We start from the raw sequence: 19,794 nt of genomic DNA, 5'->3' as shown, positions 1-19,794 counted from the left end.
TCCTTTTCTGTTTATGTATTTATTTATGTTTTCACCAACTCCCACACTATGTGGCTCCACGGCTAGGGACGAAATGCCGTCAGGACGCACTGGGTGTTTCCTACTGGCTCCCTTTAAATTCAGTCAGGATTGTGCAAGCTTAACTCTGAGGACAGTAGTGACTAACATCACTCCAGCTAAGGGAAACAGGTAACAGAATGTGAGGATGTCATTCTCTCTCCTCAATAAGAACGTATTTCTTTATTCTTCTGTCATGTTTTATAGACCCAGCAGAATCTAAGATATAAGTGATTAAAAACATTTTTTATTATTGTAAGTCATTTGCTTAATTAATAATCCGTGTAAGTGATATGATTTACTACTAAATTTTTTAAAAATTTCTATTGCTGCTTTAATTCTATTTAAACATCACATTTTATTTCTCTGAGGAAGTTTGCTAGTCATCAAAATTTAGTATCTTTTTTTTGGTGAAATCAATTGAAACATTTCACAATTTTCATAAATTATATTCCATGCCAAAGTTTAATTTATCTTCAGGCAGTATTTATGAATCTTCCTGGCTGAAAGGTATATACAAAGATGGAATCATATTTTTTACCCTCTCATGTAAATTTCATGTAGCTATGAAATTATCATATGGACTGAATATGTGATAAACTCTGTGCAAGTCAGAAGGGAGAGGAAGCAGCTGTGTTTTGTGGTGGATTTTGTCTGCAGACGTCTCAGTTAAATTGATCACGATGCAGCGCTGCAGGAGCCTGTGGATGGGGCTGGAGGTGCTTGCCGGAGCTGGAGCCAAGGTCAGCTGCGGCAAGAGCACCTGCTTCTGCGATGCTTCTCTCCAATAAGGCCCATCTCAGATGTTACTCTGCTTTATTGAATTTGTCTTAATGTACTTGAAAGAAGAAAAAAGGCTGCTGGAGGTCATTTTAGTCTGTTGGTTTGAATTTTACTGTTTAGTGTTCAGCAATATGCGTGTTTAGAAATGTGAGGCGGGCAGAAAAGCTAAAGTCCCAACATTTCCATTTTGTGTAATTCAGGTGTTCAATAACTAACTAACTAAATAAGCTCTGCTTCATTATAGTCACCAACATGAAGAATTGCATTTTTAGATATTTATATTTGCTAGGCAGGGAAAGGTATAATTGGTATGCACTCCTTACTGGGATAGATTAAGTGTGGCATTACTTAAATATTAATTTGGATGTGTCTGTCTAGATACTTTTGTCCACTGAAGGATCTTTCAATCAAAACAGAGCATCCTTCAGCATTGCAATCACTGGCACTGCCGCTGTGGTCATGAGTGCTTCCTGAGCACCAGAAACAGGCTGCACTTTATAGAATAGGATGCACCTCTCAGCACTGCCCCTGCCATTGCAATGTGACAGCTTGAAGTGCTGATACATGAGTCAATGCACGCTGGATTCTCAGAATCAATATTTTAACTTCAGGCTGTTTTATCACTGTGATGGTTAGGGACATTTGCAACCATGCCATTACGCTGGTCATATTTCTTTAACAGAGTAGGAGAAACTCTATTACATGTAGCTTCTGAAATGTAGGCTGCAGGCATGTGGCGATCGGGCCATTGGAACTATCCATGGTCTCACCCTTTCTGTTTTATTTTTCTATACTAATGTGTCAGACAATATGAGGATGAGGCAAGAGAAACCCAAGGGCTACCACTTATTGTTGAAAGTGAAATGCAAAGATCTGAATATGGATTTAAGGTCAGCTGCTCACCAGTCATGAGACCTTGGTAGAAAAATAATTAGCCTAAGTGTACTATTGTCTTTATCTGCAGAATGAAAATGAAGAGTCTGGTAACTGATCTTCCAAGACTTGAAGATCTGCATGTACATATCAGAAATGACAGTCATACCTGCCCTCATGCCTGTGTGTATATTGTAGCAAGGAAAATGTCTCATTCCCTCCAAACCTAGCTATGCTGCAATTACAGAGTAGAAATGTTGTGAAGATGAGGGCCCATGATTCTCATTTTATGACTTTATTTCTTTTTTGCTCTTTCATAGGCCCACTTTTTCCCCTAGCCCAACTGTTCTATTTGTGTCAAAATCAACTGAAGTTACTCCAAACTTATAATCCCCTGGGGAAAATACTACACTGACTTGATAAATCAAAAAATTTAGAGAAATTCCTCAAAAATGTTGCTCTTGCTTCCAGGCTGGTAGGGAATTATTATTCCTATTTTCAGGTGAAGCGTGTCAGATTCAGAGAGGTCAATGGTGAAGCCAGGCAGGCTTGGCGTGCACATTAATTCTGTGCCCTGGCACTTCATAAACTCGCGATCTGTGGCTGACTGCAGCCTCACAGATGAGCTGCGGCAGTCTCCCCTTGAATAGTGACTTGCGTGGTATCCCTGAGAGGGCCTCGTGAGGATGGGCATCCAGATGCAGCCAGCGGAGTTTCTTATTTGGAAAGGGGTGATGTGTCTCATGGCGTTCATAGGAGGAGGTATCCATTCTTCTCACATTGAAAGATGATTGGAAAATTACCTTTCAGCACATTTATTATACAAAGCCATTGTGCATGGGTGATGATACTTACCATTATGTCAATAGTGAAACAAAAAATGAAGAAATAATTGTCTTTTCAACATTATGTAAATCTCTGATCACTGTATCTAATTTGTCTCCAAAAGTTTGTTTTTTTCAATGTTAAATAATATGTCAAGTATACTTGAATCATTTTTTTAGGAAAAAAATAATATGACTTCTGATGTTCCCCATAATAATTACATAAGGGGAGTTGCTCCGATCAGTTTAGCAGTTGGTGAGAGGCCTCCGAATGTTGGCAGCACGTCCCGTGGGCGCCTCCCTTTGGTGCTGTATAAGAAACGCCTGGAAGAGCAGGAGCCATTCAGAAATACTCCTTCAGTGAAAAACAAAAAGTGATGAAAAACCACGATTCCTCATCCACAAAATCAGATTAATAGCTTGAAAATGTTCTGAAAGTACACTGGTTTTGTTTTTATATTGAGGGAGGAGAACAATTGAATCACCCTTTCAGGAAAATTTTCTCTCTTCTTGAAGACATAGAGTGTGGGATATATTTAACCCACATTTTACCCATTTTAGTGTTTTCTGCCCCCTAGTATGCAAGGGATGTTTTAGAAATATTTGTCTACAACCTCTTCTGCTTTAATTGAAGCTCATGTCATCATCTTCTGGTCTCCATTGGATTGATAATGAGCAAGGGAAGCAGAATGGAAAAGATTTTTTGTTTGTTTTTTGCCATTGGCAAAACATATTAGGACTCAAGCCATCTTTTTTAAAGGGGAGTGTGACATGGCATCAGTTTCCCATGAGGCCCCGAGAGTGAGACCACACAAAAGCCCAGTGTTAGAAACAGTAATTTGATTCTCCTGGCACTTCCAGCTGTCAACATTTATAACTCGGTAAAAAATTAAAAAAAAAAAAAAAAAAGAACAGCACCATTTATGTGGAGCTGGGTTTCTAATTGTAAAAACAAACTCAAGCCAGATTTTCCTGGACAATAAAACAGTCCTCCCTGAACATCCTCCCTGCTGGCAATGTGAGGGCCAGCAGCAGACAGGGGAGAAAGCCAGGTGCCCTGGGGCTGCTGTGGCCCTGCATGCGAGCAGCCGCGGGAAAGCTCCAGTTGGGAAGACAGCAAGCCCAGTGAGGCAGGCTGAGCCCGTGACACCACCTAGAGCCAGTTCCCAGTTTTCAAGTCTGTGGCTACAAAGCCAATGACTCAGGTGAGAAAGTCCTGGAACAGAGCAGTGGGTGGGAAGACGGTGTGTCAATCCCCTCCACAAAGTGCTGCCGGCAGACTGATACTCATTCCCATTTTGTGATCAATTTCCTTCTACTCCTGGGAGAAAGGGATGTGGCTTCGAAGCCACTTCAGTGGGGAAGGTGATTTTGAAGAGGAGGAGGTAAGCCTTAACTCAGCTTCCAGCTTCCTCACCCATGCCTCAGGCCAAAGGGCTAGGACTGCGTCTCAGGCCCCACCTGCTGTGAGTAGAGGGGCTTCAGGACCTGCCCGACACCCCGACACCCCGGGAGCGCTGCCCAGGTCTCCCTTGAGCAAAGATGTGCTGCCCCGAGGCTGGGAGTGCTGTCGATGGACAGTCCTCACCTGCCTGCTCCCTCAGGAACTGCCTCAGCTGCAGGGAGATGTTTGACCAAGGTCAGGCCCTCCCAGGGGCACCCGCTTCCCATGACCGACTGAAACGACTGCGTAAGGGACCAGCCGTTGCATCCCGAAGAGGAGCCCTGTGACGGTTTATCCTGGCTCCTGCACGCCCGGCGGGCCGGCCCATTCCTACTTCCTCCTCTTGCTGTCCACAGTGTGGCGCCCACAGACTCCCCCCAAAATGTCTCGCCCTCTTAACTCCATCTCAGAGCTTGCTTGCTATAGAACACAAGCAGAGACAGAACCAGATAAATTTTTCTGTGCAACCTATAAAACACACATATACACTTTTTAAAAATCATATTAATTCTCTAAGCAGGATTTGTTCTTCACTCCTCCCAAGGATTATCCATCAAATAATGCCTCCTCCTCTCCCATTTTCTTCTCCAAAGTACTCTTTAGAGCTGATGGGTTCTTTAGAGCAAGGTTGCACCATTTTGCTTCATTACCCTTGGAAGTTTTGTTCCCCAAACTAGAGTGGGCTTGACTGTACCCCCATCTACCTGACAGATCCCTCTTCATTTGTAATAAGATTTTTAATGATTCAAATTAACTATCTCCTCTTAGGGGAGTCTGTTTTGTTCTGGTATGCCCCCCATCATGAACACGCACATCACGCCACGTTACATGACCTGATTGTTGCCTCTCTCCCGTCTAGCAGTTTCCTTGTGGGAAGACATATGCCCAGTTTATCTGTACATCCTCTGAGCCTGGTGCAGTTTCTCTCATATACTTAATATTCAGTAAATGTTTAATGAACTAATGAAAGTGAACGAATGCGGAATTCCAAATGCTAGCCACTCCATTAGTAGTGTTACGGTTTCAGGCAAGTCGCTTACCTTCTCGGAGGCTCAGTTATTGCATCTGTCCACTGGGCTTAATCGTAATCAACACCCCAGAAACCAGTTTCAAAGACTGAATGTGGCAATGGATGCCCCTCTCTTGGGATCTCGTATTAGAGGTTATTAAATAAGAGTTGCAAGAGAAAGAGCATTTCAAATGGGAAATGATTTGTGCCCCCATCTCGTTAATAATGAGGCACTCTGGAAGCTCGGGGGATCTGCATTTAAAGGACACACTCAATCGGGCTCACAGCTGCAGGGGGAGGAGCCTTCCCTACCTGGATTTGCCCCTTCGCAAATCAGCAGAGGTGGCCCCACACTCAGCGAACAAACGCTGTAGAGGCTGCGGGGAGGGCCTGGATGAAGGGGAGGTGACACCTGCTGTTTTCTTAGCAACCGCTTTAAAGGTAAAGGGATTTCCAAAACCCGAGTTTCAAATCGTTGCATGGTTCGCGCGTGCCTGCTTCAGAGGTGCCATTGCCAGGTTGCTTTCTCACTGCTGTGATCCCCCAGTCTGTGCAAACAGCCTCTGTGTAACGGAAGGGGGGGCCGCGCTGCGCCCTGGCCAGAGGCCGCCTTCACCCAGTCAAGGCCGCCATCCGTTTCGCGAAAGAAACCGCAGACGCCCGCCCCGCATCGTGACCCAGCTCGTGCCCGCCGCTTCTGGGGCCGGGCTGCGACTAAGGCCGCAGCAGAAAGACAGACCACCTTCCTTATTCTTTTTTTTTTTTTTTTTTTTTTTTTTTGAGACAGAGTCTCACTTTGTTGCCCAGGCTAGAGTGAGTGCCATGGCGTCAGCCTAGCTCACAGCAACCTCAGACTCCTGGGTTCAAGTGATCCTTCTGCCTCAGCCTCCCGAGTAGCTGGGACTACAGGCATGCGCCACCATGCCCGGCTAATTTTTTATATATATATCAGTTGGCCAATTAATTTCTTTCTATTTATAGTAGAGACGGGGTCTCGCTCTTGCTCAGGCTGGTTTCGAACTCCTGACCTTGAGCAATCCGCCCGCCTCGGCCTCCCAAGAGCTAGGATTACAGGCGTGAGCCACCGCGCCCGGCCCGTTATTCTTTTTAACAACTTAAGCAGGGTGTACTCTTCATTCTTCCAGGGGCCAGCCTCCTCTTCTCCTCCTCCCCTGTCCGAAGGACTCTTTTCATTCATTCATTCATTCATTCATTCATTCAGCATATTCCGGGGGACAAGTGTCACGGTCACGTGTGTTTCAAGGCCCGCGGAGTGGGCGGAGGCGCCGGGCAGGTGGTCTGAGCCCCTCGCCTCCCTCTCGCGCGCGGTGTCCTCTCTTCTGTCCCCACATCCTTTTTATCCCGTGTTTTATTCAGCAGATATTTTCCGGGTGCGTGCTCCGTGTCAGTCCCGGGCTGGGCCGTGGGGACGCGGGCGAACGGGACCGTTTCCTCTTCGGGGAGCAGGCCCTTTCCGCGGTGCGGGCGCGTTCCGGGCACACGCAGGGCAGAGGAGCGCCCCTAGCCCCCGTGGAGGCCCCTCGCCCTGCCCCTCCAGCTCTCCCTTCCTTGCGCTGGGGAGATGAGGCTGGCGCGAAATTAGGGAATTAGCGGGTGTGTCGGGCGCAGGCGGCCGGGGCGTGAGCGCGCACCCGCGGGAGGGAGCACTCTCCGACCCTGTTTCCAGCCCCTGCCGGTAGCTGCCAGGGAGTACAGCTGGAGCCCCAGTGGCCCAGGCCTAGAGGGACGGCCCTTCCTCGCCCGCTGCCCAGCTGGGGCGCTCACGCCACACGGGCCCCTGCGTCCCTCGCCGTCTGCGCACCACACGGCCTCCGCTCGGGCTTGTTTTAAAATACCGAGGCGGCGCCCTGCTGCCCTCGTTCCCCACCCTGTGCCGCCCAAACGTCGTTCTCAGGAATCCTGCCGACCCTTCTTGTCATCCCACCCCATCCCTTCTTAGAGAAATTAATCCATCAAAAATATGGGGTAGAGACATTGTCAGGGTGACGTTGCCGCCCTGCAGGGCAGATTCGGGTAAAGGCTCATTGGGTTGTCACCCACAGGGCCACGAATAAGAAATGGTCCTTGATAGACGGTCTGCTCCACAGCAACAGTGTGTGTGTGTGTGTGTGCGTGTGTGTGTGCGTGTGCGTGCGTGTCAGAGGGAGAAAGAGAGTTTCCATTTTTATTTTACAATATCTCAACTATTCTGAGGTTTCTGATGCCTATGGCTTGATCCTTTTTGTCAGAGCATGTTTTATTTTTGATCCGTTTGTCTATTCGCCCTCACTTCCCCCCTGTTCTCTCCTGCAAGGCCGCCTTGCTCCCCCCCTTTCGTTCCAGAAGGCCATTCAACCTCTGGTGGCTCCGCACTCTCTGCAGGGAAATGTGGACGAGAATGTGTCCTGTTCCGTCCGAGCTCACAAAAGACTGAAAGGCCTCTAGATGTTTCCATATTTTATAATTATTATTATTATAACTTTCCCATTACGTATTGTGAAAGTAACACCCCTTTTATGTACTAGAAGGTCATGTGGGCCTTAAACAGTAGGAAAGATCTAGTTTAAACCCAATACAAGAGGAGGTTACAAATTAATCACAAACCACAGATAAAAATGGAAAGTAGAAATCTAGATTCCTAATAAATATGCTAGGGCTGGGAATATTTTAGTCCAATTGTTCACATTGTTTTCATCTATAGTTTATAGAATAAGCATTGATGTTTAGCATATTAACCAGAGAACTTAAAAAACATCATTCTAAGAATGTAAAAAATTAAAACTGTCATTTATTGCTGGTGGGAGTGTAACTTGGTACATCACTTAGGAAAGCCGTTTTGCATTATCTAGTAAACTCAAACACACACCCTATGACCAATCAACTCTGCTGCTAGGTACACACCCAACAGAAATGTTGACCACAAGAAATATGGAAGGTTGTTAATAGCAGCAGAAACTATTCTGCAGTGCCCATGGACAGTAGACAAGGTGATAATTTATGGAATGGTTCTCATGCCAGGATGTTACATAGCCTTGAGAATGAACAACCACATCCTCCTTCACCCATACGGGAAAATCTCGTCAACATAATCCTGGGTGACAAAAGCTGGTCACAAAATAGCACATGCAGTATGGTTCCATCTAAATAATACTCGTCTGTGGTGTCAGAACCAGGTCAGCGGCATCCGTGGAGGAGCGGTCACCGGCGAGAAGGCCGCGTCTGGCGTTCTGGTGAAGCTCTGTTTCTTGAGCTAGGTGCAAGTTACTGGGGTGTGTTCAGTTTGTGAACATGTGTCATGTTGTATACTCCCATGCACTTTTGTTTTTGTGCTATAACATGAAAGAAAAAATTAAGCAAGAGAACTAAAAAGAGCCTCAATCAATGAAGTTGAGTTTTCTCATTATCATAATTTTATAGCAGTTCTCCATAAGGAATTACCCTGATGCATTTACCATTCTCTTGTCAGACATTTTGCTCCCCCAATTTGTGACAACTATGTGTAAAGGTCAAGTAAATACTTACTGTTTTAATCCTCCTTCCAGCTCCATTTCAGGCTATTTTCTTTAGAAAGTGCAATAAAGCCAAAAATAATAATGCTTTAATGGCTCTTGATATGCATTAGTGAATTATTCTTCAAAAGTTTTTCATTTTCACAACAGTCATTTCTACCAAACAAGGACATTGTTTTAATCTGTCATTAACTGAATTCAAATTCTCAACAAGCTCTTTCCTAATTTGTTGAGGGCGTTTGGCATTGGGTTTGGGTGCCACCATTCATAGTGAGGATTAGATCCGAAAGTGTCTATGCAGCGCAGAGGAAAGTAACTGATATGAAGTAAACTCTTAGTTCAGATCCACTATTACCATCATAATTTTGCCTTCTGTGCATACTGTTAGCACTACCAGTATTATTAAACAGTGTGTGCTTAATGATTACTGAGCAAGAAATCACTCTATTTGGCAAAATTCAACCAGATTCACTTCTTGTCTGTCCTTAAGGAAATCACATTTTGGAATAAGTCTCTATTGTGATTTTCTCCTGGTACCCACATTCTGCTAGTTGTAAAGAGCAGGATGAAAAAAGAAGATAATTAGTGGTTAGTGTGCTTGTTTTTATTCATCAGGTATATGTTAAACCTGCTACCACTTTAGAAGTTGAGATCTAGGTGGTAATGTACATGAACTTCAGTAGAAAGCAAGCAGCTCCATGTTCAAGAGCAGAAAAAAAAAGGAAGGAAGATGGAAGGAGTGACGGAGGGAGGGAGGAAGAGCGGAAGGAAGGAAGGAAGGAAGGAAGGAAGGAAGGAAGGAAGGAAGGAAGGAAGGAAGGAAGGAAGGAAGGAAGGGAGGGAGGGAGGGAGGGAGGGAGGGAGGGAGGGAGGGAGGGAGGGAGGGAGGGAGGGAGAGAGGGAAGGTGGCGCTGCACCAATTTTTATGAAATAAGATCCCTGCTTGGTCCACTCAGTGTTTTCCAGAGGCTTCTTTGCAAAGGAGTTTTGCTTGTGCATGTACCAGAAAGAACAGATACACATGAGAGAAATAGAGGCTCTTACACTTGTGCTCAAGGAGGGCACAAGGAATTGAGATGCTTTTCTGAAAGCAATGAGCATTTGTTGAGCTGACATATGGAGGTTTTCTAAGACAGGCTTAGAATGATGACAGTGAAGTTTTTAAGAGTTGATTCATACTCTGTCCAAGGAAACATCATCATAATGAACCCACTTGATACAAAGGGCCAACTGAAGAGTTTCATACAAAATTGCTTCTAGCTAGGCCAGCCAACTAATGGTCCGAGTTGTCAAGAAGAGTCATATGGAAGCCAAGAGGATAAATGTATGGGTGTATATTACTTGGTGGAAGAAAACATGTAGGAGATCAGAGGAAGAAAGTAGAAAAATCACTTAGTTGTGTCATTGACACAAATTGTCTAATATAATAGTTCATTTTAGGGTTGTGGGATACAGACCTCTATGAGGGCTTTGAAGGTCACCAGATCCAGTATGACTCTTCGCTCTGCCACATAAAATGTGTTTGACTCTTGACTCTGGCCAAAGCAATCTTTCTGATGCTAAGTTTTCTCAACCACAAAATGTGAATAACATGAAGAATATCTTCTTCACCATTGAGAATTCAATGAATTTAGTGTTAAAGTTGCTAACATAGAACTAGTACGTTTGAGATGTATTTTTTTAGAATCAGAGGCATTGTTCTGCTTATCAAAGAGCTCTCAAAGAGATTAAGGCTGAGCCTTAAAAAAAATGGTGTTAAGCTGCTCTAAGTATAATGGTACATGTTTTTGTTCTTCCAACCTTACAGTGAAATGTACAAAAGACAAAAGGCAAACAAGTAAAGAGGAAAGTATATTAGAGCAACTGCTGAAAAATTAAATATCTGCAATGTTCCAGAGAGACAACAGGAATGAATGAAGTGGTCCCAGTGGGCCTGTGGCCAAGTGGAGAGGGCATGCCCTATCTTAAGGAACCTCGCCTCAGGGCAGCTGCAGCCAAGGTTTGCTGTGCAGGACAGCAGGTTCATTGTTAACAGATCTTCTAATTTTTCAATAGGGAACTTACTAGAATTAAAAAAATATATTTCCTGCTTTTTAAAAACTGACAACTAGGCCGGGCGTGGTGGCTCACGCCTGTAATCCTAGCACTTTGGGAGGCCGAGGAGGGCGGATTGCTCAAGGTCAGGAGTTCGAAACCAGCCTGAGTGAGACCCTGTCTCTACCAAAAATAGAAATAAATTAATTGACCAACTAAAAATATATATACAAAAAATTAGCCGGGCATGGTGGCGCATGCCTGTAGTCCCAGCTACTTGGGAAGCTGAGGCAGTAGGATCGCTGAGCCCCGGAGATTGAGGTTGCTGTGAGCCAGGCTAATGCCACGGCACTCACTCTAGCCTGGGCAACAAAGTGAGACTCTGTCTCAAAAAAACAAAAAACAAAAAACAAAAAAACTGACAACTAATAACAATAATTGAACACTGAGTGAGCAGAAAAATAAATGATATGAGTGTTTACGGAGTGCTGGTGAGTGTGTCTGCAATTGCAGGGGTGGGACAGAACAGGCAAGGAGTGCATGGGGGAAAGAACATACCAGGTACATAAAACATACGTGACGTGACGCGGTCCTAAGTGTAGATAAACCATGTGGCGCTGGGTGGCCATGGGTAGTAGGGAATGCCTGGTGCAGGGAGGATGGGGGGAGGGCGCTGTGGAGGGAAGGGGAGGCCAGCCCGCCCTTGCCCTATCAGCCACGCGAGGAATTTCAGCTTGATCCTTAGGACAATGGCTGGTCTGTGAAAGGTATCAAGCAGGAACAGTAGAATCAAATGTTCAAATTTCATTCTGGCTACAAAGTGGTGAACAGATGGAAGAGTCAGGGCTGAAGGCAGAACGTTGTGGGGATTCTGCCGGGCGAGAGAGACTGCACGGAGGAGAGCAGGCTCTGGGTGGCAGGTGCATCCAGGGGTGTTTGGGAGAGGGACTGGGGGAGGGTTGCGTTGGGGGCGAGGACTGTGACTCGGGCAGGAGGGAAGATTACTGCCACATTTCCTCACAGTGTCTACATTTCACAGAAGATTCAGAGCCCGGCAACACTCCACACACAGTAGGTGTCGTCAGCAGAGAGTGCAGAGAACCAACAAGCATTCTGGGTCTGTGTGTGTGGGGGGGATCTTTTAAAAATTATTTTATCCTTAGTCTACATATTGTTCTTCATAAAGAAAAAGCAGCCTAACCTCTAGTTTTCTCCTTTGTAAAGAACAAAAAGCAGCCAGGTAAAAATTGAAATTTAGTTCAATGTGCCATTTAGTTCACAGCTCTCCGTGACACTGTGCTTTGTCAGCGTCGGTAATTGAAATGATCCCCTGTTTGGGGCATTCTCACCAGCCTCTGCACATCACAAACCCCAAGGAGTGCATTTCTGCCAGAAAAATGAACCCAGTCACCTTCTTCTCCATTTATAAACTTGTTGACTAAGTCACACGCAAGAAAATGTGCAATAGATCTTGCATCGTTCACCTCTGCTAAAAGAAAAATGACACTAACAAGATATATGAAGAGTTATTCAAATCCACCATGGGGAGTGACTGCAAAATAAGGGAAACAAAACCAAACAAAACACTCAACTACATAAATCCACCCCTCTTTATTCTACCCAATCTCTAGGAAAGAAATAATGAACCTTCCACTACGATCAGCTTGTGTTTATAATTGATTTATCTTGTGGTTAAAAGGAGATTTACTCACCAAAATTGAGACAGACAGGAGAATAGCAATCTGGGTTTGGCCTCCTGACCTGCTTGGGTATCACTTATCGGAACTGAAAATACAATGGAGTTTCATCATTGCTTTGGAATAAGAGACTAGACGTATCTGTTAGGAAAGTTCTATCTTTGGATGCGGCCAGTGCATGTCCTACATATATTTATGGGTCTGGTGACCTGGTGTGATTTAGGGTAAGCAGACCCTGCCCCTCAGGCCATACTCTCTACATCACATTTCTAATTATTTCCTTACCTTCCCCCACCCCACCCCACCCACCCTCAGGCCAGGCTGACTAATGCCAGGAATTCTTTACATTACTTATTCATTCCCTTAATTAACAGCTTTGTTTCTTATTTAACATCTACATTCCCGGTTTGAGACAACACCTTTTGAACTTTGATGGGAACGTATTTTTATCTGGTCATTTCCCAGACTAACTTTAAATAAGTTGTGGGATAAGGGGCTAGCAATGCATGAGGCGCAGATGGGAGATGCTGAGGGTGCAGAGGATGAGTGACAAGGTGGTCCCAGCCCTGGCGGTTTCCTGTCTGTCTTCTCCCTCTCCACTAATACATCTGGTAGACCTGGAAGGCCTGTGTGTCTCCTCCACTCACCCGCGCATGTGGACTTGAGTCCAAGGATTTGAAACAAAACTTGTGTTCTTTAAGGGCCAGCTGTACCTCCTTCCACCTTCTCTGGGAGCTCCCGGAATTCCTCACACCAAATAACTAACAGCTGATGGGATTTAGCGTAACTTTCTGGCTTGTCTGTCCACACACATTTTTCTGATATCAAAGGGGTAGGTTGATAAAATCCTAGATTTCCAATGGGAACAAAATACTCTGAAACTTCAAATCTGCCTTATCCTTGGATAATTTGCAAGGAACATATAAAATCACTCTGTAAATTTTAAGATGTACCCTCAGCAGAAACTTGTGTTACAACCCTATTGTGTATTCCAGAAAGAGAAATCTAGCTTCCCAACAATGATTTGAGGGTGAGCTAGGATGAGTAAGCACACATATTTTGAGGACCTACTGGTTCCAGCCATTGTGAGGGCTCAAGAGAAGGGATACAGGAACAGCAATGATTGAGCACCTACTGTGTTCTATGATGTCAACCAAGCCTTACCATACACATGGAATAAATTATTACATGGGATACTTATTACACATGGAATAAAACTATTCTTATGTTACAGATCAAGTAGCTGGGGCTTAGGTGATTCAGCGGTTGCCATGCTAGTCAGTGACTGACGGAGTTTGGCCCGTGTCTGTCCGCCCGGCGGTCCCCTCTCTCGTGAGCACACTGCGCGCGCTCTGTGAGCACTGAAGCTCGCTGCCGTTTCCTAATTGGCATAGCTAACATCTTGCCAGACGGGACAGTCCTACTCTGTGCCTTCTACTTCAAATGCAAGTGTGCTGTAGACTGTGTAAGAACACATTTTATTTTCAGGGAACATGGTCATCTGAAGTTTTATTCTTAAACCTATAAAATACAGGATCCCACAAGAACCATATTCTTTCTCTCTCTTTACTTTTTCCGGGGTTGGGTAGGTAGGGGGTTCCCAGCCTAGAAGGACATGCATTTTTTTGAGGTTCTTTGGAATCCCAATTCTTATGGGAAACTTTAGTGGAAAAATGTATTCAACACAGCAATAATCAACAAAGATATTACCAACGAAGATATTAAATGACATACCAACGAAGATATTAAACCCAAAAGAATTGAGCCTTGCGATACCTTATATTTTTTTCCTCTTATGTTTTACCTCCTAGGGGGAACATCATCAAGACAGAAAGGGTTCCTAGGATGCATCCGCTCCTTACACTTGAACGGGCAGAGACTGGACCTGGAGGAGAAGGCAAAGTTCACGTCTGGAGTCAGGCCGGGCTGCCCAGGTCACTGTAGTAGCTACGGCAGCATCTGCCACAACGGGGGCAAGTGTGTGGAGAAGCCCAGTGGCTACTTTTGCGACTGCACCAATTCTCCTTATGAAGGGCCCTTTTGCAAAAAAGGTACGCGGAGCACTTCTGCTCCTCACTCGTGCAGGGTATAGCTCCTCCAGGCTGTGGTCAGGCCACCTGATGCCTGCGCCCTTAGACAGTCCTCCTCATTCACTCTCCCTGTGTTTGGAGATTGTGCATAGCTCCTCGACATAATCACATCCGCTTGTTCTCTCGTGTGTACACTGGCCGTGCAGGTGGACTGGATGGGTAATTACAGGAGAACACACTTCCCACGGCCACTCCATGACAGCCAGCTGAGTGTGGGAAGAGGTGGGCTTTCCTTTCTGCGGTGTTAGCTGGATTGTTAGTGGTACACTGGTATCTCCAGTTCCAATTCCTCAGTTCACAAATGTAACCAAAGGATCATAGAATCTACCCCTGGAGGAGCCTTAGAGACACTTAAGCCATCTGAAATTATTTTGACAAACGGAGTATAGGTAAAGCAGTAAAAACAATATTGTGTATCTAGTGAAATTTCCCTCTTCTGCAGGTGACTTGAGCAAAGGTCTGACACTTTAAAACCCCTGCCCAGAGGCTCATGTTTACTTCATTGGTGGGCTGGGATTGGAACACGAGAGCCAAAATTCCTGTCCCAGGGCTTTTTCCATACCCCTTCCCAATCTTACCAATTCATACCATGACAAAACTTTATCATGAAGGATGCACACCTTGCACAAGGAGTGATGGTCCTGGTGTGAATCTCTAGGTTAATTCAAGATAACTCTAGAAACTATAAAATCTCATTATTCAGAGTAAATACTTCATATTTTTCAAAAATAAGAACAAAAGATTTGGTCTACTATCAATCTTTGCAGTATTTGTAAGTTTCTTTTATTGATGGGGAAAAAGTTTGTTGAGCAAATAATGTAAACAACATTACAAAAACAGCACTTCAGCTATTAAAATAAAATGTTTTAATCACTAAAGACACCATTTACATACAAACAATGATGACAATTATAAATAAATCCTATCAATTCATTAGAACACATTTTCCAAGCACCTTTACCAAACAATGCTTTATTTAGTCCAATTTACTGTTGGAACTTAAAACAAAAAAGCATCCCCTGTCTTCTTTGAAGAATGCTATAAATGAAGCTCTCCCTTCATTCATACTTGGGCCATACTTCACCCCAATTAGTTTGAATTACTTGTTTATTATTGCTGCGAAGCACATTATGCTTCTTGGGAAAAAATTAATGGTATAAATTTTAGGGCCAACAGTGTGTTGGGCCCTGCATGGAAGCTTGAAACCAAGCAGGTCCTATCCCAGGAGGCTCTTAGTGTGCACTGAGACAAGCGAAGTGCTGCTGGGTGTTCACACTGAGCGAGGTCTCAGAATAACTTACCCTAGAAAACTTATTCTGAATGCCACTCTTAGGGTCATGCCACGTGCTAGAATAAGCAAATACAGAATAAACGCTACCAGGCACAGTCACTAAAATGCACAAGCATTATTTTACATTAATAGCACCCATCCTCAAGTCTTGTGCTTGAAAGAAAATGAACAGCAGACCTCTCTGCATTTTTCTGGGGAAATTATTCAAACATCTTATAGATAATATTGTTCTAAATTTAGCCAATTGTTTTTTGTTGGCTCCTTACTCTGAAATAATTCTTATTAATTTTCTTCTGCCCATGCCACTGTGTCTTTTGCCTGCCTATGTTAGAATATTCCCTGTGCTCCCTCCAATATTTTTATTTTGATCCATAAGTTACATAGACAAATGTGTACTTAGCCTTTTTAGCATGCTCATATTTCACTGTTTCCAAACTTTTCCCTCCTTCTGATAATCCTAAGGAAATCATTCCCTCCATATTCAGTAATTGGGATGCCTGTACTATGGGCTTTTTAACCAAGGCTTTGAGCAATGCCAGTTGTCTCTGGGAAATGAGGCTTGGAATGGAAGTGGGAGCCATCCGCTACAAGACAGCCCTGAGCAAAGGATGCTCTCTCCTGGATAGTCTTCCATGCTTCCTACTATGGCATGGTATACTTTAGGGAAATGGTGTGTAAATACCAGGCATATCTTGGGTGGAATTAGGGACATTTGTTATTACCTACTCCTGGGTCAGAATCACAGTTCATTGGCCCATTTTCTCTTACTATAATGGTAAAAAGAATAATTATCATAAAATTAACTGGCAGTTAACTGCAACATATATTCCTGTCTCCAAACTAGTAGAACAGGTATTAATATGTTAACACATGAGGGGTTCGTGGAGGTTTAATGACTTGCTAATAAGTGTTAGAACTAGATGTCCAACCAGCATTTTTTTGGTTCCTTTTGCCTTTTTATGACTCGTATTTTATTCTTTGCAGGAATATGGTAATAGAATTCAATTTCTCCACATATGTAGCTTTAGCTTTGTGTATTTCTCTCCCTTTTTTTAATTATTGAGACGTAATTCACATATCATAAAACCTTTAAAGAATACAATTCAGTGAGTTTTAAGATAGTCACAGAGCTGCACAATCATCACCACTGTCTCATTTCAGAATATTTTCATCATCCCCCCAAGAAATCCCATGCAAATTAACAGACATTGCCCATTCACCTCTCCCCACAATCCTCGGAAACCACTAATCTACACATTTCCCTATTCTGGACATTTCATATAAATGAAACCATGCAATTTGTGGCCTTTTTGCATCTGGTTTCTTTTACCCAGGATAATGTTGTCAAGATTCATCCATGCTATATAGCATTTTTCAGTACTTTATTACTTTACTTTATATTGCTAATCAGTGTGCCATAGTGTGAAAGCACATTTTGTTCATCCTTTCATCAGTTGATGGATGTCGGGATGGTTTCATTTATTTGGCTATTATGAATAATGTTGCTATTAACATTCATGTACACATTTTTGATGGATATATGTTTGTATATACCTAGAAGTGAAATCACTGGGTCTTACGGTAACTATACATTAAACCTTTAGAGGAACTTCCAAACTGTTTTCAAAGAGGCTGCTCCATGTTACATTCTCACTGGCAGTGTATGAGGGTTCCAGTTTCTCCACAGCCTTGCTAAGATTTATTATTGTCTGACTTTTTGATACTAGACATCCTATTGGGTATGAAATGATATCATATTGTGGTTTGGGTGGACATTTCCCTAATGAGTAATTATTATTCAACCTTTTTGCATGTATTTGTTTCTATTTTTATACATATCATTTTTTTGAGAAATGTCTGTTCAAATCTTTTGCCATTTTTTATATTTTTTCTTTAAACTGTTCAGTTGTAAGAATTTGTTATATATTTTGAATACAATTAATTCCTTTATTAGATATATGATTTGCAAATATTTTCTTTCATTCTATAGGTTGCCTTTTCACTTTCTTCATAATACCTTTTGAAGCCCAATTTACCTATTTTTCTTTCTGTTGCTTATGCTGTTAGTGTCACATCTAAGAAATCATTGCCTAATCCAAGGTCATGAAGATTTGCACCTCTGGCTTTTTCTAAGAGTTTTATAGTTTTAGCCCTTACGTTTAGATCTATGGTCCATTTTGTGTTAATTTTTCTACTGATTGTGAGGCAGGGGTCCAGCTCCATTCTTTTGCTGTGTTTATTCACTTGTCCCAGCACCATTTGCTGACGTGCGTTTGCCTTTAGCTCCATCAACCCCCAATGCACACATCATTAATGAAGAATCCGGGTAAGATGGTCATGGCGTTTTCATTTAAATATGTTTTTAAATAAAAATGTTAGATAATATATCTGAAAATGTATTTGGATATACACTGAGAAACCTAGAAAAGTTAAAACCTGATCTAGTTACTCAGAAATAATCATTAAAAAGAAAATTTTATGTCTTTCTAATTGTTTCCTTTGCATTTAGTACAGCTGAGATAATTTTATCCATTATATTTTCTATACTGGATTTTTAATTTTTTATTTCAAAAGCAAATTTCCTATATAAATCATAAACATTTTTAAGCATCAGTTTTAACAATTGCAGTATATTCTATCTGGTGCTATTTCCTTCTCTTATTTAATCCATTCTGTCACCAGAGCATTCCAGACCACAGAGTAATAGAGCAGCTCTTGGCACCACACCTGCTTAATTTCAGACTTGGGTTCATCTACAACCTACAGTGTGTGACACTGGCCATGTAGCTCAACCTCTAGCTCCCTGGGTTTCCTCATCCATAAATGTGAAGCACACAGGAATCTTTCACAAGGGTTGTGCTTAACATACAATGAGCCCTTCACGAAGCACTTGGGATAACTCATAGCATATAAAGTCTCACTAAATACTTATGATTGTTCAAATATTTAGATCATCCCAAATTTTGTTCATAGATAATGTAATAAACACATGTAACAGAATTTCGGTGAAGAAAAATAGTATTACGTTTAAGTACTTTTTAGGTATTGCCAAGAACCTATCCAGAAATTCTGTAACATTTATATTCCTTCCAACTTATGCCATTTTTTTACTTTTTATTATGGAAAAATGGCAAACATACACTGTTGTAGAGAGAAGATTTTAAGAACCCCCATGCTCATTATCTAGTTTCAACAATTACCAACTCATGCGCATTTTTATTTCATTCATATACTCATTTCCTGCCCTCTTCCTCTGTGATTTTGAAGCAAATCCCAGATATAATAGTAACTCATCTACAAACATAATAATATGTATTGCTAAAAGATAACACTCATTAAAAACACATATCCAAAGGACCAGTATCATTAAAAAAAGTAATAATAATTTTTGAAATATTCATTCAATTTTCAAATTTCCAGTTGTTTAATTTGTATTTAGTTAGTTTGATTTTTTTCTAAATTAATTACAGCCTGGATGATTTCCAAGTAACCACTAGACGGCTTATTACCCAGGACTCCTCTTTCTGTTTGTTCCAATTCCAAATTTAATTCTGTCGCTATTATTAGGACCAGCTACTGTTTGAGTTCCTACCAGGCACCGTGCTTGCACGTATTTTCTTCCAATCCTTCTGCCCATTCCAAGACTGAATTCACCCCAATTTGTATTTGAGCAGCCTGGGGTTGAGTGGGGCCCTGTGACAGCAAGAGACGGGCAGAGCCAGGTTCCAGCTCCAGGTCAGCCAGCTCCACAGGGCTCGGCGACAGGACGCCTCCCAGTGCCATCCTGTTTCCCAGCTCCTCACAGCTCCTGCCACCCGTCAAGGCCCAGCCAGTGCTGAGCTCCTCTGGCAGGTTTTCTCGGCTGCTCGGGCTCTCAGAGCCACCAGCTCTGGGAGCTCTGGGAACCCTGGTCTCTGCCACTCACACACCACTGCCCAGGCTAACTTCCATTGGTGTTCATTTTTTTAAATGTGTGTCTTACCTCCTCAGAACCTAGTCAGCATAGTTCCTTCCTCCGAGTGGGTGCTCAAGGGATGTCATTGATATTGGCACTGTGGCCCCGGAGTAGAATGATGGTCATTAGAAATGACCTTCAGATTAAGTGATTTCATCTGTTTAATGGTATTGGATGTTCAGGCAACTCAGTCTCTCAGATCAAAAAACTTAAACTTTTAGATTACAA

General features: G+C 43.0%; 1 protein-coding gene across 1 annotated transcript in view; it reads left to right on the top strand.

The window, feature by feature from the left end:
* CNTNAP5 (contactin associated protein family member 5) overlaps positions 1–19,794 on the top strand; it is a 772,432-nt gene that overhangs the window by 651,375 nt on the left and 101,263 nt on the right. The window contains exon 18 of the mRNA XM_012755965.3: positions 14,042–14,281. Within this exon, the coding sequence (XP_012611419.2) occupies positions 14,042–14,281 (240 nt within the window). The remainder of the gene's footprint in view (positions 1–14,041; positions 14,282–19,794) is intronic.

The sequence above is a fragment of the Microcebus murinus genome, chromosome 8, assembly GCF_040939455.1.
Source record: "Microcebus murinus isolate Inina chromosome 8, M.murinus_Inina_mat1.0, whole genome shotgun sequence".
NCBI lineage: Eukaryota > Metazoa > Chordata > Mammalia > Primates > Cheirogaleidae > Microcebus > Microcebus murinus.
The sequence above is the reverse complement of the archived record's forward strand: the minus strand, read 5'-3'. Positions and strand labels throughout refer to the sequence as shown.